The 25,541-nt window shown below is 46.2% G+C and overlaps 1 protein-coding gene across 1 annotated transcript in view; it reads left to right on the plus strand.

Annotated features, from left to right (window-relative positions):
* The window catches only part of YME1L1 (YME1 like 1 ATPase), a 406,402-nt gene that overhangs the window by 20,338 nt on the left and 360,523 nt on the right, over nucleotides 1-25,541 (plus strand). Inside the window, exons 2-4 of the mRNA XM_085631755.1 lie at nucleotides 19,616-19,744; nucleotides 19,845-20,010; nucleotides 22,128-22,226. Coding sequence (XP_085487881.1) covers nucleotides 19,616-19,744; nucleotides 19,845-20,010; nucleotides 22,128-22,226 — 394 coding nt within the window. The remainder of the gene's footprint in view (nucleotides 1-19,615; nucleotides 19,745-19,844; nucleotides 20,011-22,127; nucleotides 22,227-25,541) is intronic.

Raw genomic sequence — 25,541 nt, forward strand, 5'->3', positions numbered from 1 at the left:
ACAAAAGTCCACAAAGGCCGGAACCTTCCCAGTGGCACCTGTAAAGGAAAACTGGTTAAGCAAGCATAAAGAATAAAATAACAGACACAAAAAAAATCATCAGACAATTTCATCAGCTGTGCCCCGTGTGACATGTGGCAACTGTAAACCGCTAGTTTGGGATCCATCGGTGTCCCTGCCCTCAGGAGTCTTGTCAGTCTCTGTGCCAGCGTCCGATGGCTGCTTACGATCCCGGAGTAGTTCAGACACTGCCGCAGCGCCTCAGACCTCTCCTTCGCTGTCTGGGATGAGATGGGTGTCTTCAGAGTGCTAGGGCGCCGCCATGACTTGCGGTGGCGCTGAGGCAACCGCACTGGGGAAGCACGCGCCCCAGGCTCCCCAGCCGGTCGTCGTCCTGTCTTGTAAGTTTCAAGCCAGTCCCGTGCTTCCGTCGGATCATCGCAAAAGTGGGTTATGCCATTGAGGATAATCCGAAGCTGCGCCGGGAACATCAGGGGAATATTGAAGACCCTCGTTCCTCAGGACTCTCTTGACGGCCAGGAAAGAAGCACGGTGTCGTTGAACTTCTAGTGTATAGTCCGGGTAAATGGAAACCTTGCTGTTATCATCCTTGTAGGGTCCAGAGATTTGTGCCGTCTGCAGGAGGAGGTCTCTGTCCGTATAATGGAGGAGTCTGGCCACTACTGGCTGTGGCGGTCGGGTCGGGCCGGGACCCGATGGGCCCTTTCCAGTGTGAAGAACTGGGTCAACCCCTCCGGTGCTACCATGTCGTGGAGCCAGTCCTCCAGGTATTGGACCATATTGGCCCCTTCCACTCCTTCCGGCAGGCCCAGTATGCGGATGTTATTCCTCCGGTTGCGTCCCTCAGTGTCTTCGACCCGTTTTTCCAAGACCAATAACCTATGGGAGATGCCTCTCACCTTCTCAGCGAGGGATTTCTGTGCCGGTTCCAGCGTTGCCGGGGATGTTTCGACCTGCTCCACTCTATCCGCCAACTTGGAATGCTCGGCCAGCAGCAGCCCCAATTCCACCGTCACAGTAGCTATGTCCTGATGTAGTGCCTCCCTCGTGTCTGTAATGGCCTGCAATATTCGAGTCAGCTGCTGCTGCACCTCTGTCTCTGCGGGCCCCTTGGGCGAATCCGGTCGCTGCTCCTCCTGACCCAGGTCTCCTAGGTCCGGTGGGGCCAACGCCTGCTTTCCCCTTGGCTTCCCCATCGTGCAAGGTGAGGTGATGATGGGCCCCCCCCCCGTCCGGGCCTCCCACCGCACTCAGCCTCGTAGCACCTCGTTCCAGATACTGTAGCACAGTCACGCAAAGGTCCGCCTGCATGCTGTGTAGCTCGCCTTGTTCAGGCCTCTGAGGCCCCTAGGATAATCACCCCTTCACAGCTCCGGCAACGATCCCAGCTCACAAGTTATCCCTGGTAAGACAACAGACAGTTACCCCCTCCGTAATTTAGAGGGTCCGGGAGCCCAAGCCATCCCGCACCTCCTCCGCGCAGTCAGTCTGATCCCCTACAGTTCCAGGCCAATAAGCGCAAGACCCGCGCATGCACTCCAAACAGCCGGGACCATCCGGAAGTCCATAGGAGAAGTGAGGGGGGACGCCTCCCACGGCTCCAGCATTCAGCTCCCCCCAGCCCACGCAGAAATTACTCACCCACTGCAGGCAGGGGCCCAACCCAGGATCCTCCCGTGTGACGGTGAGTTCTACTCTGATCAGGCCAAGATTCACCGCCGCTTGTGCCCTGTAAGTTGGCTGCGTCACTCGGTTTTACTCCGCTAGCGCTCCGCTATTCATCCCACCAGGGTTCCGTCTTAGCCGGCAGTATCACAGGGTCGACAGCAGCTCAGGAGGGCTCCGCTGCCTCAGAGTCCCCCGGGTCAGCCGCTAAAGAACTCTCTGCGCCCCAGGCTAGTTTTCTGAGCGAAACAGGCCAGGCTCGGGGCACAGCCGTAATGTCGCTGTCCTTTCACTTGTGCCCAGATGTGTAGCTCCCTTTGGGCAACGCCAGCGCCAATCACCCGTTCTCCATCAGTTTGGCCGCCGGGCTTCTTACTTTGGGTCGTGCGGGAACACAGCCGGCCCCCGGTGCGTCAACTCTCCTATTGGCGCCTTCTTGGTTGCTGTAGCCGATAACTTCTAACGGCCACTGCAGCAGTTTAGCGCCCCTATACAGCCAGTCAGTAGCCCCGAACGACTCCCCTGGACTTCGCTCTGCAGCAGGAGGGTCCGTGCTGCACCACTGGGGACAGGGCCGTAGTTAATGCGGATAAATCAACGGGCAGGCGCGGAACACCGAGCTCGTGCGTCCGCCGCCACCAGCCTACAAGCCACACCCCCTGTCAATAGATGACAATAGATGATGATGATTACCAGGTTCTACAAATTTTTGTCAGAAGGATGTCCTTACGCCTTAAAAATTTTGACAAGGGAGTCTCGACAACAAAAAATTTGAAGACCTCTGGTTTGGAGACAGTGAAGGTAAATAATGACCTTTCACACTCCTCCCCAGTCCATCCTCTGTTTTTTTGATATCATGTGTCATGCTCCAACCCCTCTGCGAATGCGATGCATCCTGCCTCAAACAAGAGCAGCACATGCTGTTGGTGCTGCACTGCGAGGGCCGCCAGTGATCCTGGTGAAATGGTAGCCAGCTGGTCACCTTAGAATGTCAAATAACCCAGTATTGCTAATCCCATTTGTGATGAGGACATATGTAAGGGGCAAACTGGCCCAGGTAACGTTCCTTTCGCTGATTTGTGTGGTTGACTACCCATGAATTCTACACAATTGAAATATAATTTGAAGGTGAGAGTTGAATTGCCTTAATCTATAGCATGTGGTTCCCAATGAATTTCCACAACTGTATTATTTTTTTTCACGACTATCTAAGTCACTGGCGCATTCTACATTTTGAATAGATGTAACACTCATGCAAGAATTGGTACGTAAAAACCCATTTCTAAAACATTGGCACCTGTCTGTCTACTTAGAGCATAGTTACTTTGGCTGTGTCTTGGCTGCTCCAAATAAGTGACCCTCTAGGTTCTAGCCAATTCTCAATATTCGGGAAACAGAATAACACAATGTGCAGTGACCAGCTTCGTAGGCTGTAACCTTAAGAAATTCCATAAAAGGAGTTGCAGAACTGATTAAACCTGCCAACTGTTCTCCTCTCTCACACTCCTAGATCACACTGCTAAGTGATGCACCCCATAACACAATAACCTATCCTCTGGTTATCATGTAGTGGGGCTCAATTCGATTCCACTATAGGGAGGTCCTCAGATGTGCATAAAAGAGGGAACAAGGCCATTTTACGAGCGAGAGCCAAATTTATTTGTTCGGGCTCCTTTAATTGCATAATACGGAGAGTCATTCTTTGGACAGCATTATGAATTTAGTCTTTTAATCAACACTAGGCCAGTTACAATGGTCTCAAACATTGCAGGACACCACATTTACAGGGGTTTATGATTCATCCTCCAGGAATTTTAGCAGGAAGAATCACAAATGTTTGTTTTGAATATACATGTGGAAAGCTGCAGGATGTAGAATTCTAGTTCTAGTTTCTGCGACAACAGTGGTGAATGGCATGGATCGGGGGTGGTGGGGAGAGGGCGGGGAAAAAGAAAACTTACTTCCTCCCAGCGTCTCTCCTCGTTGTCCCTCGTCGCCGTACTTCCGCTCGGGCCGGAACCACCCAGACTCCCCCCCCCCCCCCCCCCCCCCCCAAGCCAATGCAGCGTTGTGATTGGTCTGAGCACCGTGGTTCGGCGCTCAGCCAAGGAATGAGAGCCTAGGCATGTTCTCCACCCAGGCTATAATGCAGCCTGGGTGGAGATCATGCAAAGTGCGCATGACTGTTTGGCCAGCCCGAGACGGCGGCTAAACATTCATGCACTTCATGCACACTTTATAGAGTGGCCACCACTCTCTCCCACCCGCTCTGAGAGTAAAGCAACCCCGTCCCGCCAAGCTGCCACAGCAGGAACAAATAAAATGACAATAACGAGTTAGCATTTTATTTACCCTTTATTTTCACTTCTGAAAGCAGTGGGGCGACGCTCCTCCGCCTTAGTGGAGGAGTCGCCACTATGAGACAATAGGCAACATCTGGGCCTGTAGCATTGGTCCTGGGCTAATAAGACTGTTTGAGCATCCTGTCCTTCTCTCCCATATTAACGTTGGAAAATGATGCAGTTTGATCAGCTCACAATACCGGTATACCTTAAAACACACTGGACTAATTGAATTGGTCTCCGCCCATTTTAGGAGTATTTGGGCATGCTCTGTACTTTCCCCAAAGTAAGTGTTCAAATAAGTTGCAGTTTATGCATATTTCTTTTTGTTAATTTCATACCACATGTACCACCTCTTAATTCTTTTATAGTATGTGCAGGATAGAATGGTTGCATAGGAGACTATTCTATTGCTGCTATTGCACAGGGTGCTTCATGCTCTGGCTTTGAAGCACATAGAATATTGAAGCAATACTCCATGGTACTGTATGCAGGATGTTGCACTGGCCCCCTTCACACCCTACAGTGCCGGGGGGAGGTGTGTGGGGGCACACATTCAGCCCAAGATCAATGTATATCTGAAATATCCGAGTCTCCACAACCCCTCAACGTATTCTGCTGGGGAGCCCCGACATTTTGCATTATGCCACAAGCTACATGTTAATCCGGACCAGCTGCCCTGAAACAGTCTTCTTTTTTTTATATGCTTGGTCCTACCCATTGAACAAAATGAATCCTGTTTTTGGAAAGATGTTGATAGTAGAAACAGAAGTTAATCTTAAATACTAAACACACAAGCATTTGCAAAGCAATAGGTCTCGCGTTTGCCAGAGTTAGAGCTGTTGGCGTTGTAAATGACAAGGTCTTTTATCTGTGTTTTGGAGTGTAGTGGATGTATGAACAGACACAACTGCAGCACTGTCTAGAGGACTTAGAATGTGGAATTACTTATGAGCCCAGGGAGGCAGCAGGCAGCACTGTCTAGAGGACTTAGAATGAGGAATTACCACTGGCCACAGAGAAGTAGCTAGCGACACTGTCTAGAGGACGTATAATTAGAATTTACCACTGTGATCAGAGTAGCAGCTAGCAGCACTGGCTAGAGGACGAAGAATGAGGAATTACCACTGGGAACAGAGATACAGCTGCCACATTTGTGACTAGATAAAAAAAACAAGATTTACAGCCCTGTTTATAGAAACAGAGCTACGGCGCGCCGCGCGAGTGAAACATAATTAATGCTAAAAACGAAAGATTGGGTGAAGGGGAGCTAGCGAGTAAAGTCAAATTTCTAACTTTCTGACTGCTCAACTCGATCTTAAGTGACCCAGACTCTATAGATCATAAGTGAAAGCTAAGGTGCGAAGGTGAGAACACACGGAGAAACAGTGGGTGGGAGGGGCAGCAGTAACACCAGTCAGCTGCTCACGTTTGCAATATTTCCAGATCACAAGGCATGCAATCGGACAAAATAGTGCGTGAAATGAACTGAAATCGACTGAAGCTAAATGAACCCTGTAACGGGTCAAGTACTTATTGGTGGGAACAACAGACCAAAAGGAAGGACAAATGGGCACGATTTACCATTCAAAAGTAAGGAATTTAAAAAGGCACCCGGAACAACCAATGACAAGCGATGAGATGGCTTGAAGCCCATATACTGAATACGCCATGCCTCGCAGAGCTGCTAAACTCGACCCAAATATTTGTGTATCCAGGTCGGTCATGCAAGGAAGTAGTCTGTTTAGCCACAACTTCACTTAATAATCTGTGTTCCATGTAGATGTCGGGTGGGTAGATGGCATTACTATTGGATCTCATCTAGGTTTAGTTAAGAAGACCATCCGGGTCTCTCCGGTAGGCTCCGGGAAAAAATTTCACATTAACATCTACTTGTTAGCATTGCTACTGACCCTGTTTATCTCTGATGCATGTGACTGAGGGTGTGGGAGCAAGCATTTCAGCTCATAGCAGCCTGGCAAGTAGTCTGCCTGTTTTATCAGCATTGGCATGTGTCCATAGCATTGACTCTTTATAGTTGAGACAACACTTTCTCTTCTTAAGTGTTACATGGTATTTTTTTTTACATGTGTTGTGATGTCCAGACCCGTTGGGTCTCTGAGTGCTCTCACTTCAAGTTTCCCCAATGGCTTCTGTAATTTTTTTAGTTATTTCAACAATATCCCCCGAACACCCACTACCCCTTCAAGGCATAGTTCTCTGATTTACTGTTTTACATTTCTTCTAATCTATACTAGAGGATGCAAATTATTTGTTTTCCCTGAAATATATTCTTCTATAGCCTCCAAAATGGTTGTCTTCAAGGCTGGATCATCCAGGTACCCAGTCTGTATCTGCCATCTCTGTTTGGACTTAAGGTTACTGGCACTCTGAAACTCTGCCAAGACGGGATATTGGTCAGAATGTGCCTTTCCTAAATATGCAGATTTTATTGCTTTTGTGTGTAATTGTATTGTCAAGTTTATGTTGCATAATCTAGTGAGGTCATGGAGCGGATAATAATAGGAGTCCTCTTTATTTAAGGTGAGTTTACTGCTTCAAAACTCTAATAAAGACAAAGGTTGGAGCCAATCTTTTAGAGCTCTTGATACTTTAGGCATGAGGGAACCCGAAAAAGCATGGAAGCAATATATTGAATTGTGCCTCCCACCTTTTTAAAATCTTCTCCAGATATCCACTGTAAATGAAGCCACTTGACACCAAGCTTCCACAATGCGTCATAAAATTCAGATTGCTCAATATTTGGAGCATATATCCATCCCAACAAAATCAGGGTACCATCCAGTCTACACTTCATGAAACCCACCCTCTACGAATCTCACACCTCCAGTGTCCTGAAAAGGAACCCCAGGTTTCCATCACCAATTTGTTGACCATGCAAAGGTATATTCTAAATAAGTATTTTGAGTCATTTAGGTAAATGATGCATTTCAGGCTCAAAGAATCAAAGATGTAGGAAATTAGTTCTATTCCAGTAAGTGTGCAACATTAAACATGCTATAATATATTACATGTTTGAGATGCTTAGGTGGTGTACAGGTCTTTGTAACCTCATGCCTATTACTGTTATCAGAGTAAACATTAAGGATCCCTTTTGGAGAGAATGCTATAATGGTTGTACCACATTGCATAATTCTTTAGCAAGTAGTCTTTAGAATTTGATATGGTAATGCTGCTCATTCCTTGGTCCATCATGTCAACAAGAAATATACGAAATTCTTAGAGCCCTCTTGTTCTTGATTCAAGATTTATAGAGCCTTATATGGAAGAACATTTCTAGAGGAAATGTATCCAAATATTCTGTGGCTTTTTTATTTAAAGTAGTGTGTGTGTGGGGAGAGGGGGGTAGTTCTTGACCCTTTGGCTGTCAGTCATTTGTCCCAAAAGTACTTTGAACATGTACACTTTGTACGCAACTCTAGTTTGGTCCATTTCAGGATTCTGGCCTATATAGATGATTCTGTGCCTAATGGCCTAAAATCCTGAAAAGTTGGATAGGAACAAATTGTATTTTGTCCTATTGTACTGATAATTAAAATAGCTTCCAATGCTGTGATTTATTTTTGTTGACCAGTTTTATTGTTTGTCCATCAAAGCGTTTAGCATTTACATTGAATTGTAGTTTTTACCATTTAGTGAAACAGAAAACATACTTTCCATTGTACATAAAGTCTAGAGGTACAAAAGGTCCAAGACACAAAGGAATATCTAAATAACGTAGGACAATGGAAGAACTGAACACAAACTATACCAATTCCGTAAAAAAAAAAAAACTGAAGGCAGCATAGTAGCTAAATGAGTTAAAACTTTATTATGCCTAGAGTTTGTTTCTTGTTTGGAGACTAATGCCAAAAAGGTACTATCCTTATTGTTGCATGGATCTGAACTGTCATGGATGTCGTTATAATAAATTGAACTCTCTAAAGAAAAACATTTACTGAGAATGCTTCGATTGAAAAATGCCTCTCTCCCCCACCAAATATTTTGACTACGTGAACATCTAACTGTGATTAATTGGCTGATTCAGCAATGCTTCTGTGGCTGATTAAACGGGCCTAATTTTGATGTTTTATCAGATTGTTGAGAGCTGGAAGTGGAATGTTATTTCATGTAATTGCAGCTGTGTAGAATGTCCCCTACGCTGCCTTACCCATGAAGGTTGTGAACATTTACGTGATGGCTGCGTGACTGAAAGTATACTTCATACTATGCTCAAAAAGATTTTACAGAGAGAATATATGTTGTACGAATCCACAAATCAGTAGGCAAGAATGAGTAACCGTGGGACACTTCTGACGCCAATGTTCCGTATTATGATCCCGGCGCAGGTCATGGTGGGTGCCATGTTTGAAGTTAGGTGTACCCCATGAGGAAAGACTACCGGCTCTGTGGCAACAATATTTTAATGATGGCATACCTGTTTTTTATTGTATCGTTTCCTAGTGTAAATTAATTAATGAACTTGAGAGGGATTCGTTTTCGAATGTTAGGAATTACTTAGAAAAGACAATAATCCCTTCGAATATTGACAATAGAAAACCATTTTGACAGCATTTGTGTTTTAAAGTAAAGGTTAATGAAATTCAATGTTGAAATTTTTATTTTGTACTGCCTTTTGTTGGTTATATTGCAGGCATTGGAACATACTGTGTGTGTTTTTAACTAAAGCATTTTAGGATAAATTCTTGGAACAAGGTTAGTCTGGCTCCTTTGTGGTTATGAGTGTCTTAAGCTCGAAGCTGTGCTTCACTCTGTAAGGCTTAGACCAGGGTTGGCTGCTGCCAATCTGAGGTGGGTAGGGGGGAAGATGTTAATAAAAATATTAATTTACCTTTCCTGCGCCGTGCTGCTCCCATTCCGACACTACAGTTTCCATGGGCACAGGCTCCCAGATCCCACCCAATCCCAGCGCTTTCTCAGCATGAGAGAAGCACTAGAATTTGGCAGAGCGGGCTGGTTTTGCACTCCAGCAGAGCATGTGCCTCTGAGCACTAGGATAGCTCCAAGGAACAGCCTGGAACAGCCTGGAGATATCCAAGTGCGCATGTCTGTTTGGCTGGCTGTGGACGGCCGGCCAAACCGACATGTGCACTTTTAGTGCCAACCACCACTCCCCCTGCTGTGTGAATCTGCGGCCTGGCCCCGCAATCGAACCAGCGGGCGGAAGATGAAAATAAAATGACAATAAAATAGTTTTATTGGCATTTTAATTTTCCTTCTTACTGGTGTTTCAGCAATGGGCGACGCTCCAACGCCATAGCAGAGGAGCCGCCCCTAGCTTAGCCTCCCGCTGGCAGTGTTTTTCGTTTTTTTTTTCCACTGATGGGCCTATAATGAGCAGTGGAAATAGTAGTGTAGTCTGTGAGCTACCTAGAGGAAAGTTAAGCCCGAAAGCTGAGAAGCTGTTGGAGTACAGCTGGTAGTTTACAGGAACCGGTAAAGGTCAACCAGGCGGTGGTTCTGAGATGCTGCAGTGAGTTTGAATGGAGGGTCAGCAGCACACATACTCAAATTGGATTACACTCAGCTTGATGTATAGGAGCCCCCAGTTTAAAGTGAAGTATTCTGAAACTATAATCAATTAAACAGAGAAAAGTGAGAGGACTATTGTGGAGTACAAATACCAGCTGTATTTAGAGAACATTGCCCTCATATTGCATTTTCCTTTAATCTGTGATGACTCTCTCAGATTAGGTTTGCTAAGGAGGGGTGCTGCAAAACTTTGTCAGATGACCGTATTTCAGTAGTCTTTTATCACTAGCAAATGCTATGAGACTACTGCTTCAGTCCCTGTCTGCTCACCATGGCACTATCTTATAATCCATCCATAGACTGAAGACAGAAATGTGCCATCCACTGTGCAGATGAGGAGACTTATGTTCGCCATATCTGCTTCAATCTTACAAAACAATTGTTGGGCATAACATTAATGATGTAATTGATATTTGTGCCCTCAAATGTGAGATTCTGGGCAGTCAGCTTGGAATTCTGTTTTAATAGTATTAAGAGTCACAAATGTCATTGTTTGTTTCTACATATACCCATAATGCCCTGTACATTTAATATTTCCCAGAGGATTCTTGTGGGTATTTAAAACGTTAATTATTTTAGTAGGCAGCCATAACTAACCTTGACAGATGTTCTTATGAATTATTTCAGTGAGGTTTATGAGGCTTTTATGATAAATGTGAAAAAGTGCCTTGAATTTGCCTTCATCCTTGCTTTCTGGATATAGTCTGCTCCACTAGCCTGCTTGGCGTAGCCATTTAACATGTTCCCTATATTCTCTGACCCTAGACCTGCAACCCAGTAATCGCTGCTCTCATCTTGTGCTTATGTCCTGAAGACACAGGGTGTATGTAGCCTTTCGTAACGTCCCACATCCACTACTGCTTGTAGGAAAGTGGGTTTTTGTTGCAGTAACCCCCCCCCCTTTTTTTTGCCTAATAGCTGATGCACTTTTCCTTGTTGTGCCCTGGGTTCCTGCCAATCAGGTGCCCAGGGCCTGTGTTCCTTCCCTAAAAACTGCCTAACAGACAAAACCCAAATTGGCAAACCCTGGCCACATGTCAGCCCCTGGTAAATGGTACCCTAGGTACCCAGGGCCTTGTGACCAGGGAAGGCCTCTAAGGGCTGCAGCACTTATTGTGCCACCCTTACAGGCCCTGTACCCTAACACACACACACTGCTCTTGCAGGCTGAGTGTCTGGGTGCAAGACAAAACAGAGAGTCGACATGGCGCACATCCCTGTGTGCCATGCCCACACCTACACTGCCATGGCATACATCAGCCACCCCTCTAGCTGGGTGCCCTATGCCAATGGTGTGGGCACAGGAGCAGGAGCCCTGTGCCCCTACAGTACCCAGGTCCATTCCTGGGCTCTGTAAGTGCAGTGCTGCCCTTTAAGAGTACATGGTGCTGGGAGCTCGTCAAACACGAACTCCACAGCACCATAAAGGCAGCCCTGAAGACTGAGGAGTTTGGTATCAAACTTCTCAGCACATTAAACCCACATGCCAGTGTGGGATTTAATGTGCCAAGCACCCCAGAGGGCATCTTAGAGATGCCCTCTAAAACCTAACCTACAATCCACGTCTGTGCTGAGGCTGCCTAGGCTGCCACACACCAGACATGTTGCTGGACCCCTGGGTAGGAGAGCCCCTGCTCTCCTGGGCCTGCAACAATGCACATCCTGGGCGAGGTGCTAAATCTCCTCCCCCAGGATGGGCAGGGGGAAGCTTCAAAGGCATGCCGCCTCTGTGAGTTTCCCCAGGCCACTGCAACACCCCACTCTGGTGGGGAGCTTGGCCGGAAACCCGAAATAAGGACAAGGAATGTGCCAGCCTGCCAAACACCACCCCTCAGGTGGGGGAGGCGAGGTGAAGCACATCCCCGGGCTCTCGCCATCTTGAAGATGGGAAGCCCTACCCAATCAGGATTAGGCTACTGCCCCCCTCCCACAGGAGAGAGGCAGGATAGGGGGTGTACCCACCCCAGGACAGGGACCCATTGGTCCCTGCCCTGCACCTACCTGTAACGCCCCTAAATCTAGTATTTAGGGGCACCCTGAACCTTCCTTCCCCAGATCCCAGATTCGAAACTACAAGAAGAGCAAGAAGAACAAGGACCTGCCCTGCAGCTGCTAAAAAGATGAAGACACCAACTGCTTTGGCCCCAGCCCTACCCGCCTGTCGACCCTCGAACCTGCTCCTGCTCCTGCTCCAGCGCGGCATCTCTTGTGGCCAGCAACCCCGGAGGACCTGGCTACCTTTGAACTCTGATTCCCTGGGACTCCCATGAGTAGAGGCTCTACTCAGAACCTACCTTTCACTCCTGGCAGCAGCCCGGAACCGCGATCCCAGCCCACTCTGCACCCGCCAAGCCTGGCCGGTGCCGGAGTGAACTAAACCCACGAGGACGACCCCACGGCGACTGTGACCCCGAGTCCGGCACCCAAGGACCCCCCCCTCGACAATCCTGGAGAAGCCACCCCAACCGCGATCCACAGAGGGTAAGATTTCCCGACACGAAAAGGCACCCCTGCACCCGGCGCCCCACGGCCCTCTGTGCCCAATCCCGGGGTACCTACCTATCCTCCAACTACCCAACTTACCTCTCGAAGTGGTGGTGGCACCTGAAGAGTCCTCGTCCCCGAGCCTGCAGTCTTTTTCCAAACCGGAGATTTCCCATAGAAAGCCATTGAGCGCCCGACGGCTCAAAAGCACCCTGCACCCAGCCGCCCGAGTGGCCCTGGCAGTGAAACCTCTACTAACCTACTTCCCCACTTGCCCTGAGTAAGTGACCAGGAGCCCAGCTCCCACAGCCGCGTGGCTTGCCACACAGCAGCCACCAACCAAGGCCCCCCTATCCCTCATAGGATAACATTGGGCCTAACTCTCTCTGCACCCGGCCGTCCTGAAACCGCTGAGGGTGAACTAACTGTACCTACCTGACACTGGGAGACCCCTGAGTCTATGCCCAGAACTTCAACTCTGCCAGTCGAGTACTTATCCTTAAACCGCTAACTTCATTTTCCTCATAGGGTAACATTGACTGGCTTTTTCTTGAAAATTCTTCTAAGTGTGGACTTTTCAAATCTTCAAATAATCACCACAAATCAGCCGAGTGACAAAAACGAATTTACTCACCTGCTCTTAGGTGAGCTCCCAGTGTTGGATCTTGGTGCCCAGCACTGACTCTGAAAATTACCCACAACTATACTTACCTTTAACTCATTTTTCTTCCATAGGAAACCATTGACTGCTTTTCTGTGAAATTTCTTCCAAGTGTTGATTTCTGCAATTTCTAAATATTCCTCAAAAATCGTATAACATCTGAAAACGTAATTACTTACCTGTTTTGGATAAATGTCCCAGTACTGAGTCTAGACACCCAGTACTGGATTACAAAAGTAACGATAACCTACTGTACCTGTAACCTATATTTCCTTCCATAGGGAATCATTGATTGGTTGCTTTGAAATATTTTCTAAGTGCTCACTTCTGAAATAGCTAAATATTTGTTAGAAATCATTACAGTACCAAAGTCGACTTTCAACAGCTGATTCTGAGAACTGACCCAGGACTGGATGTAGGATCCAAGCCTGGAATTACAAAAGTAATCTAAAAAGTAATCTGTTGCATATAATTTGAATTTATCATTGAGCTCAATGTATTGTGTTTAGAAATAGAGTTGCCCACTGCAACTATTTGTAACTGTTTACTAAAGTCTATTGCATATACAAAAGTATTTTTATGAAACATCTCCTGTCGAGAAAGTATATTTTAATCCCAAGTGCTGGTTCTAAAATAAAACCAGCATATATTTTTTTTATATACAAACCATTGGCCTAGAGTTCAGTTATTGAGTGTGTGGAACTATTTGCTGACTGAGTGTGTACAACAAATGCTTTACACGTCCTCTGATACTGCCTTACTGCTCGACCAGGCTACCACTTTGGAGAGTAAGGTTATATCTAACTTTAACCTCTGTTAAAAACCCTTGGGGTCTGTGGACTCTGTACACCCTGTACCTATTAAGGAACAGGATATACAGAGCCACTTTCTCACACTGCTGCCACCTGTTTTTCATGGTTTCTGGCCATGCTGAAGAGAGAGTACTTTTTCATCTGTATTACGTTCAGTTTTATTCTGGCCTGCTTTGTATTTTTTCTCTGGTGGTGAACTCTTCTTTTTGCAAGTCTCCTTGATTTTCTCCTTGTTTTTAGCTTTGTTTACCAGCAGAGGATGGGGCAGAAGTTAATCCCTACCCACAGTCGAGGATAGCTTCTAACCCCCCACAGAGATCATATTAACCCATTGTTTATGCTTTTTCAGACCCTTAATAGCTTCCCCTTGTTATTGTTAAGTGCTGCTATTGACACCTGTAGATATCGCCATTGTATTTGTTCAAAGAGCAGCAGGCAAGCATGCCTATAGTGTTGCATATCTCCTCTGCTATTAAAAGATTAATTAATTCACCATAATCAGCTGCTGTTCTTTTTTTGTAAACAGCTGAATGATACATTAGAATTCTTGCAGCTGTATTGCAGAATGAAATGAATGAATGAAATGAGAAGACATTTATTAAGCGCGTAGCTACCCGGGGGCATCCCAGCGCTGACGGCGGCAAGTAATAGACAACACAACCATACTAGGGGAATAACCAGGTTTTTAACAGTTTACGAAAAGCCAGATAGTTGGGTTCCTTATGCAAATGAGGTGGGAGAGTGTTCCAGAACTTAGCAACATTATAAGAGAACAGACAACCCTCACTTCTAGCTTTCCTAATCCTGGGAACAACTGCGAGATGCAGGTCATCCGAACGGAGGCGTCCGTTAGCAAGGTAGGGCCTAACAATAGAGCGATTGATGGAAGGCCCCTTTCCGGCTAGTGTCTTGTGAACAATACAAATAGCCTAGAAATTAACTCTTGTAGTTAGAGAGCTGGCTCCTTCTCCTTGGTCAGATATTTCTTTGGACGTTTTCAGTCCAGTGAGGTTGAGGTCGCAAGATCGCTATGTCATCGTATGCATTGATTTGTTTTCACGGTGGCCGGAGATCAAGATTGTGAACTCAGTTGTGTCTACTGTTGTGGTAGAGTTCTTAGATGAGCTTTTTGAGCAAGAAGACTTCCCACAAACTGTTTTGTCTGACAATGGTGTTCAATTCACCTCTCGCTTAATGGGGGATTTTCTGTCTATTAGAGGTATTAAACACAAGACGTCTGCTCTTTATCACCCACAAAGTAATGGTGTGGTTGAGAGGTTTATCAAGGTGCTTTAAAGAAGCTATGCAACAGCCAAGATCTTGTGGTGGTTGCTGGGAGGTTGCTGTAAAAGTGAGAATATCGTTTCGCTCCCCATTCCTCTACAGATGTGGCTCCCTTTCGACTCCTTAACCCCTTCAGTGCCACGCCCTTTCCCCGCCCTGTGCCGGGCGTTGCATTAGCGGGCGGGGTTCATGACGAGATAGTCTCGTCATGGGCACAGCGCAACCGCGCTCCATGACGAGACCATCTCGTCATGGGCACTGAAGTGGTTAAGGGTAGAGTGGCGAATGTGGAAGTAGCTCCATCTTGGGTTTCTGCAAAGAGTGGTGGTTGATGAGAATGTAGGTTGCACAGATGGTTGGAAGAAAAGTGAGAAAAGTAGAATGGTTAAAAGGAAGATTAGTTATGATTTGAGAAAAGCTGTGAAGAGTACGATTTGTTGAGGTTGGTGACTGGGTCAAGATCACGTTGCCAAAGAAAAATTCTGGTGTGTCGAAATACAGTCAGCCAATTCAGGTCATCAAAGTCTTTAAAAATGCCATGAAAACAAGTGATCACAGGATTTGGAATTTGGGCAGAGTAGCAAAGTGCAGCCCTACATCTGCATGTCCTACCACGACTTTCTCTTCATACTCTGATGGACCAGAATCTGTTGTTCCTGAGAGATGTTTAAGACCGCTACGTTTGAAGCGGGTTCCTCGTAGTTTTCAAGATTATGCATGTTAATGCATTAATGTTCTTTACAACTTGTTCTTTCTGTTATATTCATTTTCTTTTATTGTTCTGCTGTTTGTGTATAAAGGGGGAGATGATGTGGTGTCCTGCACCTTCTTTGTAAACCAGATTCCAGAACCTGGAATGTGGTGAAGGTTGCCTAGCGCTGCTTGAACTTATAAGGCAGTTACTCCTGATCAGCTGCTGGATGGGGTCTCAAAGCTTGTACCTTCTTAATAAAACCTTCTCACTTCAATTACAAGAGGCTGGCTCTTCATTACTGAGAGATTCACTTCTACAACTCTCTCCTTGATGGGGAGCCAGTGGAGAGATTTCAGGGCTGGTTTTGCAGATTGGCATTTTGGGATTTCCAGAAGTATCCTGGCTGCGCAGTTTTGCACAGTCTGGAGTTTTGAGTGGTCGCGCATGGGGCCCCTAGATAAAGGGCATTCCCATAGTCCAGACGCGATAGGCTGAGCGCCTGCCAGAATAATACCACAGCATAAAGTTAAAATGTAATTTGAATAACTCAGATTACACTTGTAAGTGCAGTTTATTTCAGAGGCACGAAGATACAGTTGTGCCTGTTCTGTATGTTTTAATCTGTTGTATTTAGAACTGATACAATATACAAAAAATGAGTCTGGCTCCAATAGACCAGGGTAACTAAGCCATCCCCTTTAAAGGTATTTCTTTCCAACACTGAAGATAACTAGAATACTAGATATCCTCCCCACATCAGTAGAACAAGGTGAAAAGGGGAATAGCCACCCCTCCCAAAAAATACCTATTGGTATTGTTGCAGCTATTCTGCCCTGGAACAGAACTATGCTTGGGACCATAGAACATCAGTATGAAGGGACTGAGGCACCATACCACCTAAGTGTCTGAGTTGGAGTCCCACTAGCTATAGTGCCTCACTTGCTCTCCTAACCGTACCAGAGTAGCAAGTGAATTGGCACACAAGAACACAACACTCTGGACCCTCTCATGAATCATGGTAACAGGACACGCAATTTCGCTCTCTCGCCCGTACTTGTCCAGGAGACACGATGGATGTTTAGAATATTTATTTAAACTATTGTGCTCTGAAATGCAGTTTCTGATGGATACATCTGCCAGTGGATTCCTCACCTTGTGAATATCCCCTGCGCCAGCATTCCACGGAACTTTTTTCCTCAGCTCTCTACGCCGACGTGGACGTCATAATACCTCGGCTCCGCTCGCGACTCCGTATGACGTCTCCGGAGCCATAAGAGAGCCACGTCGGCGTGATGACGTCAGTTCCCTTTTTTCCGCGCCGTCGACGCCTAACGGTTTTCCAGCACTCTCCTGCTACTTTGTAGTCTTGTAGTGGGTTACTGTTTCTGGATTCACCATGTCTTCAACGAGGAAGTCCGGTTTCAAACCCTGTAGGGAATGTGGGGACCACATGTCAATGACTGACCCCCATGAGGATTGTTTGTGGTGTCTTTCTTCAGACCACGATGTGGAGGACTGTTCCAGCTGCAGAAGAATCAACCCAAGGCCCTGAAGGAGAGAGAGGTGAAACTCTTCATGGCCAAGGCAAAGAAGGAAAGAAGAGGTAGAAAGAAGGAAAAATCGAGGCCGGAGTCGTCGACTTCCGCACACTTCGAAGTCGAAGAAACATCACGAGGAAGCATAGCTCTCGGCGCCGGTTCTCGAGGAGTAAGTCTTCGAGATCGCCGTCGCCTCGACGTCAAAGTAAGGATGTTATATCTCCTTCTCCATCTCCTAGGAGGTCTCCAGAGAGGTCGCCTTTGCCGAAGCGGCCCCCGGCGCGGTCTCCGGCGCAGTCACCGGCGCCAGTGGAGTCTTCTGCTTCTGACGCTGAACAGGAACAAGAGAAAGAGCTTTCTCCAGGACCAGCTGATCCTGCGGCGCCTGTTGAGGACACTTCGGCTCCGGTTCCGGGTACTCCTCGACCGGATTCAGGATCAATCCCTTATCCGCAGTTCCCGGCGCCGGGTACGGATTCAACACATTTCCTTAATGCGATGTATGGGATTTTTCAACGGGCTGCCTTCCCATCCGGCGCACCATCTGGTCCCGTGGTTCCTATGGCATACACCTTGGGAGTGCCGCAGCATTATGCTCAGGCCCCATTTATGCCCTTTTTGCCGATGGCTCCTTTGTGGCAGTTTCCGGCGCCGTCTGGTGATCCATCTCTGCTTCGTCTGGATCGGCCTTCTTCGGAGCCTTCCTCGATGCCGTTGCCGACTCCTTCGGCTCCGCGCCCGGCGCCGCCGACTCCACGTTCGGTTCCACCGACTCCGCGTACGGCGCCGCCTCGGATCCGTTCAAGGAGAGAGGCCCAGAGAGTCTTGGAAGAGGAGCGTTATAGGGAGGAAGTGGAAGAAGGTGAGGTGGATGCATCTTCTGATGACTTTGAAGGCATTCAGGATGCTAGTGGTCCCACTCCGGAGTGGGAGCATTCTTCGACTAGATCTTCACCACCATAGAATTGGCCCCCTATCATTCAGTTATCAAGAAGGCCGCAGAGTTGCTGGACTTGCGCTCTGTCTTGCAAGATTTTTTTGGTATAGGAAGGTGGACACCCTCCTCCGGGAGTGGGACTGCTGTGGGAATCTATTCACAAGGTGAGGAATCCACTGGCAGAATTATATCCATCAGAAGAACAAGTTACTTACCTTCGGTAACGCTTTTTTTGGTGGATACAGTATCTGCCTGTGGATTCCTCACTGGCCCACCCGCCTCCCCGTTGTCCACCTTTGTATACCTTTAAAAGATGTCTTGCTTGAGATGTTGTTATACTTTGTAGATTGTCTTTCTGGTACATTGGTAGGAAATGCTTATTTTCTTTTAGCTTTCCTTTTGTATATGTACTATGTATATTTGATTGAATATTGTATACTTTGAATCTGTCGTTGGTCCACCTGTTCACCTCAGAGGCACGGAAAAAAATGGGTGGAACTGACGTCATCACCCCGACGTGGCTCTCTTATGGCGCCGGTGACGTCATACTAAGTCGCGAGCGGAGCCGAGGTATTATGACGTCCACGTCGGCGTAGAGAGCTGGGGAAAAAAGTTCAGTGGAATGCTGGCGCAGGGGATATTCACAAGGTTAGGAATCTACAGGCAGATACTGTATTCACCAGAAAAAGCGTTACCGAAGGTAAGTAACTTGTTCATACGTGACACAATTAGAAAACAGTTGTATACTAAACTAATCTGGGGGAGTGCGGGGGGGTGAGAGACAGATAATAACAATATAACAATACATTTTTTATAACCAAAATGAAAAAATGCTTCTCTAAAAGTAAGCAGTGGAAGGATCGGAGCCAGCCAATCCGATGCTAATGAGGCCATGCTGCCGGGGCGGGTTAAGCACAAGATCGACAAGCTGGGACAAGGAAAGCCATTGCATAAGAGACAAGCAAATGAGAGTGACTATAAAGCCAACAAATGGTAATCGATGGGTGAACTGTTAGTCTCTCTAAGTTCTTTTTAAGCCCATAATAGGTATTTTGTAGTCAGAGAGCTTTCACTGTCTTGTAGGCTCAACCTAATGGTACCCCGAACTACAAACACTCTTTTCCTGTAGGTAACGTAAACAAAAAAAGACTAAAAGTAAATGTCCAATATCTTTTGACTAGCTAATATGTGGGATTTAGTAAGAACCTCCATGATGAATGTGTTGAAAGCAGACGTTAGTGTGCTTATTTGCGTGTGCTAATAAAATGCAGTCACTGGATACTTAGCGACCATGAATTAGCCTTAACCTTTTTCTGTCAATGCTAGTGCACTCCTAGTACCTTAAGACAAATTAAAGATGTCAGACCAAAATGCTTAGGTTCTAGATAATTGCATTGCCTTTGTAGAAGTCTCAAGAAACAGACAGTGGGAAGGAAACTGCATTTGCTATTGGGAGCATATTACTTTTTGAGATGTACTGTAATTATCAAAGCAATTGTAGTTATGTGAGTTTCTTAGAATGTTGAGTATTTCCTTTTTCATTGATATCCTTACTCTGTCTTTACTCTCAGAGTTGAACTTGTGCCTTAAACACAGTATTATTCTTACATTAATTTTGTTGCAGGTAACTGTCCCCCTAAGTCATCTCATCAATGCCTTTCACTCTTTAAAGAGTTCTGCTACTTCTGTCAGTACAGCTTCTCTTTCAAGCTTACAAAGAGATGTGTCTGAGATCGAAGCTCCAAGCAGTGAGGTTAGTCAAAGCGCATCCATTTTGTAAATCATAATTACTCTCTTGATATGTTATTTGATGATATCGATTTTGTGTTAATACATCCAATTTTTATTTTCAGCCTTTACTTAATCTTAAAGACCTGGGATTGTCAGAGTTGAAAACTGACCAACTCAGTGACCTTGTTGGCAGACTTCTTCCTGGCATTTGTATAAAGACTAAAGAAAGCTCTTCACAGTGGCACACATCTCATACCTCTGCAGAATCCTTCTTCGAAAACAAGCATGGTATGTAAGATTAATATGGCCTAGCAAGGTCCACATAGTGATAAAACATTCCATAAAATGGCATGCTGGGAATAAAAGGCACACATTAAAAAATCTGTAGATGCGCTAGAAAGTTTTAAGGCAATAGCCACAAAGCCAGCGTAGGAACCCGTAAAGTAAAGAAGTGCAAATTGTCTATTTGAATGTCAGAACTCTGTCAATCTCCTTAATCTATGTGTCCATTCTGTTGCAGCGGAAAAATAAGGGGTGGAATTTGTGGGCAAGAGTGACTACAAAATATGGTTCCCTTAGTCTCAAGGTCTCATGTTTCTAGTGTAGATCTTTTGACATAGCGGCGTAGCCATGTATTTTTATGGCAGTCACACCTTGGGAGACCATGTATGACCTTACGCCAGAGTTCTCTCACTGCTACCACCCAATCCATATGGGTTTGTTTACATTCGGTCTGTTTTGGCCGACTCCCCCAGCACTCTTAAGATGTGCAGATCAATGCCATTTCAATATGTACATAGTTGCTAGACTTGTGTCTGGGGATTTCCGCGAGTCCCTAGCTGTATTGTATGTCTGCCCATATAAACCTTAAGATGATTTATTTACAAAAAACTACAGTATGGTCATTGGAACTGGGCATGATTGGAAGGGGGAGCAGGCAAGGCACTGGGTTCATTTTAACTAAGTTTATTCTGCCTGTAAATGAGATACATTTTGTTCTCTATTTGATGAGGTCGCTCACAAATTCTGTCTTCAGTTTTAGTCAAATTTCAATGTCTGAGTGAGCTCTTATGACCGAAACCAAGATATATTTGTGGGCTCCCCGCTCAACAAAAAGCAGAGCATGCAATTTCAGATTTTTAGTTTCGGCATGATAATCCTGTACTATTAAGAGCTTGGACTTGTTAAGATTTATTTGAAAGCCCATCACAGCTCAAAGTTTCTCAGCTCACTTATGGGGGATCTGAGTGAATCTTCAGATGTGTTAAGACGACTTCTCCTTTCTCGTAGAAGGTTTACATTTAGTAAAGCCAGCTTTAGTAGTTTTGATATGATACACCATGCAGCTAGCCAGTGGATCTGGGTCCACACCTGAGTTTGTTTTGGGGTTGAATCTCATTACCCACCTTTCAGGACTACATCTACCATTCTATCAGTTGAAGTTCAGTGCCCCATCTTGCACTTGGGTTACCAGTCAACCATTGCACCTTTGAATTCAGCATGCCTCTGTCATATGGTGGAGAGTCCTGCGTTTTTGGGTGCATTTGGGTGAGTGAGTGTCAGCATGCACTTCGGGGAATGTATTACACTAGTGGGCCTAGTCAGTTTTCCGTTGTTAGTGCCCACCTGATCAGGGCAGCTCAGACTTCTTCTATTCCAATGGTTGATTATCTTTGGTGCTTGAAATATTTGAGGGGTTGAAAAGCTATGAAGTGTGCACAGGAATGCTGATATTCTGCATACACGTGATTTACTTCTCCAGATCCTGACCATGGTTCACAGTTTTCTAGAAGGCATAGGAAGTAGTATAGGAACTCCAGGTTTTTTTTTTCATTCCCAATGATACCCACCAGTTGGTCATTCACGGTAGTCCACTTATATCATTCCCTCATATTCCATCCCACATTCCTGGGCTCAGAATTGCATGACCCACCTTCCTCGTCATCTGATCCCAGAAAGTGAAGACATTGTGTTATGTTCGGCCCCTAGCACTTGTGTCGGGCACTTTCCACAACCAGAAAGCTTTATTTGATTGATCATGTAGAGTACCAGACATGCACTTCATCCAACATACTATCTTCCTTTTTTAGTCATGGATTCCTTCTTGGGCACCATGAACACCTCTAAATGAAACTGACGGGCTCTCCTTCAGTCACAAAGAACAGCTGAATGGAGTTGGACATTTTGTGCAGTAATACACATGGCATCCCGGGGGGATGAGGGTATACTCCCACAAACGATCTATCTCCTCTCCCTTTCTTTCTTTCTGAGAGACACCACACCACCCCGCCCCATTTTGAGGTTTTGACAGACATTGGTCTATGGTAAGTTATTAAACATTTGTTTATCTGCTACCAGGCTATCTCAGAACCTAATATTAATGAGTTCTGTGTTTGTTTGAACAGGTTTTCCAGACTTTTTCAATATTCTGAGATCTACTTCCTTGTGCAGACAACACCCTAGTCCCCTTCGGAGTGTGTGCACAGATCTACAATACAGCCCAGGTATGGTAATTAGAATATAAACAAATGCACGTAAATGGTGTTTCTTTTAGTTATATTTACATAGAGTTTGTAGAGTTACACGTTAGGCAATCATTAATTGTGATGAATCATTAATTGTGATGAATGTTGGTTTTCTCAGCACTAAGGACTCCAAAACAAAGACTCCTGATGCACTGGGATTTTTCCTTCATTCCTGTTTCTGAAGGGTGCCGTTGTGCAACATTCACTATTCAGCAAAACTTTGTCTCGTGATTCTGGCTGCACTTCCCAGAATAGCCCTTCAAATTGTCATGTGGACAAACTGTAAGCATCTAATGTTTACAAATTCATTCAGGACCAAACTTATTTTCCCCTTTTACTATCTTAGGCCATTGCACATCCCTTTGGTCTACAGGGTCCACATGAGGTATGTTGGACTGTGGGCTGTAGATCAGCTGTGCAAAGAAGGGTGTCTTACTTTGCCCTCTCTCTCACGCCCTCCACCTTTGATCACCTGCAGTCTTTGGTTATCACACAACCTTCCCCCACTTTAAAGACTAATCCCTTCCCTACTGCGGTGGAGGGAGAGCAGTGTTTTCCCCTGCTCACTTACATTGGACCTTTTTAGGTCGAGCCTAGCGGCAGCGTGCATGCACTGCTCGCTCTGCGAGGCATACAGTAGTCGAGTATGCTGTGGAAGCCTCGCCTACTCTCCTCCCAAAGTTTTCATTGTCTGGTGTCATGGTCCTTGGTAAATGCTGGTTCCAGATGGATAATGAGTCCCTCCTTGTTACTGCCCTGTCACCATTTGTTAGCTCCCATGAGGACTGGATCTTTTACTTGTGGTGTTACACGGTCTCCTTCATAAGTGGGTAAGCACTATTTTTTTTTTAATTTGCAGCGCGGTCCGCTTTCACTTTAGCGGCCGTGCTTGCTTATTTAATTAATTTGCCGTGCGGGCCGAAAGGGAGCGTTTCTATTCACTAATCTAACATGCATTTGCAATGCAATAGGTGAATGAATGAATGAATGAATGAATGAATGGAAACTTGTAAACGCGCGACTTAACCCGAAGGCATCAAGGCGCCTAACAAAAAACAGTTCAAAAAGTAAGGCAGATCATGTCTAAGCGTAGGCCTTGGCGAAAAGCCATGTCTTAAGAGCCTTCCTAAAAGCCAGAGCCGAGGGAAGAGATTTTATCTCCAAGGGCAGGGTGTTCCAGAGCCTAGGAGCAAGAGTTGAAAAGGCTCTACCTCCCCAGTTAGCTTTACGTATCCTGGGGACTAGAAGCAAGCACTTGTTGGACGACCGGAGAGTTCTAGAGGGTGTGTAGGGAACCAGCAGATCCCTCACGCCTCCGGACCGATTAGTAGCCAGGGCTCTATAAATCAAGGTCGGGGACTTGAAGGATATCCTGGCCTCCATTGGAAGCCAGTGTAGAGTCCTTCTTGCCGAATGAGCTGAGGCCCGTTTGAGCAGGTCCAAAACCAGTCTAGCGGCGGCATTCTGCACCATTTGGAGACGGGTTACCAGACCATTGTTAATGCCTAGATAAAGAGCATTACAGTAATCGAGTCTGGAACCTATCAGTGCCAGGACAATGTGTTTCCTGGCCTGGAAGGACAAATAGTGCCTGATCCTCCGTAAGAGGTTTATGAGGCCCCAGCAGGTGGAAATGGTCCTCTTTACCTGTTGATCCATCCTCAGGAGGGGATCAATCAGGACACCTAGGTTTTTAGCCAGAGTAGTCGGTGAAGGGCACACCCCCATAGTGGGAGGCCACCAATCAGCCGACCAAAAATCCTCCTTTCCCCCGAACACCAGAATCTCTGTCTTTTCTCCATTGAGCTTCAATGAATTACAGACCATCCATTGAGCGACTGCCTTCATACAGTTTTTAAAATTAGAGGCGGCCAAGATAGCAGGTTGGGTAAAAGACAGCAGAATCTGTGTATCGTCGGCATAAGAGATTACCTCCATCCCAAAAGATCTAATAAGCCTGGCAAGTGGGGTAACATAGATGTTAAAAAGGGTCAGACTTAATGCCGACCCCTGAGGGACCCCACAATGCACAGGGAGGGATGGAGACAAAAACTCCCCCAGCTTTACTCTCTGTTCCCTCTGATTCAGGAAGGATGCCAGCAAACTAAATGCCGTTCCTTCCACCCCTATCTCTCTCAGCCTTGATGTTAGAACTGAGGGAGACAGGGTATCGAACGCAGCCGAGAGATCCAAAAGGATGAGGAGAGTGGTCAGTCCCTTGTCAACCCTGGTGCGGATGGTGTCAAGCACGATGGTGAGGGCAGATTCGGTGCTGTGTTCTCTCCTGAATCCGTGCTGCGAATGATCTAACCTATCATGGGTCTCCAGAAAGTCAACAAGATGCTTATTTAGATGAATTTCCAGCATCTTGGCGGGAGCTGGGAGCAACGAAATGGGGCGAACGTTTTTAAGCACACCCGGGTCAAGTGTGGATTTTTTTAAAAGAGGTTTGACCACCGCTTTCTTCCACTGAGGGGGGGAAGGTCCCTTCCTTCATTGCCCCGTTCATCACACCCAATAGGGGTGGGAGAAGACAGTCCTTGCACTGTTTAAGAAGTTTAAGAGGGCAGGGGTCTAAGGGGGACCCCGACCTAACCTTGGCCAGGAGAGCTTCCAGATCCAATAGGGAAAGGGAAGGAAAACTGGACAGACTTCCATGGGACACCTCCTCAGATAGAGGTAACAAGATAATAGGAGAAACTGTGGAAGTAGATAGGGTCGCCTTTTGTAGCTCCAATGCTGAATGAATATCCACAATCTTGGTGTTAAAGAATTGTGCAATATCATTACATAGCTGTTGTGAGCTAACCACGGGATCTGGCATCTTTAATGAAATGAGCGAGTCCACGATTTTGAAGAGGTCTTTGGGAGAAGAAAGGGAGGCGGTAAGAGAAGTGAAATATTCCTGTTTGGTTTTGATTACCTCCTTCTTGTAAGTCTTCAAAAGAATTTTATGTTTGTCCCTCTCGCACAAGGCCCCACTAGACCGCCAACGACGTTCCTGTCTCCGTAATCCCTGCCTAAGCAGTCTTAATGATTCAGAGAACCAGGGGGCCGAGGGAGTTCTTCTAGCAGAGTAGCACAAGGTGGCCGGTGCAAGTTCATCCAAGGCTGTTGTAACACCATTCTCCAACCTCTCCACTGCCGAAGTTACGTCCTCCCCAGGGGTAATCAATAGCCCTGTAAGTTTAGGAGCGAGTAGGTTATTAGTAAGATTTTTTAAGTTACGTCTCCGTTCAAATTTACTCGGCTTATTGCCCCTATTGCTTGGCAAGGAGGTCGTTAAGACCAAGG

This window comes from Triturus cristatus, chromosome 10, assembly GCF_964204655.1.
Source record: "Triturus cristatus chromosome 10, aTriCri1.1, whole genome shotgun sequence".
Taxonomy (NCBI): domain Eukaryota; kingdom Metazoa; phylum Chordata; class Amphibia; order Caudata; family Salamandridae; genus Triturus; species Triturus cristatus.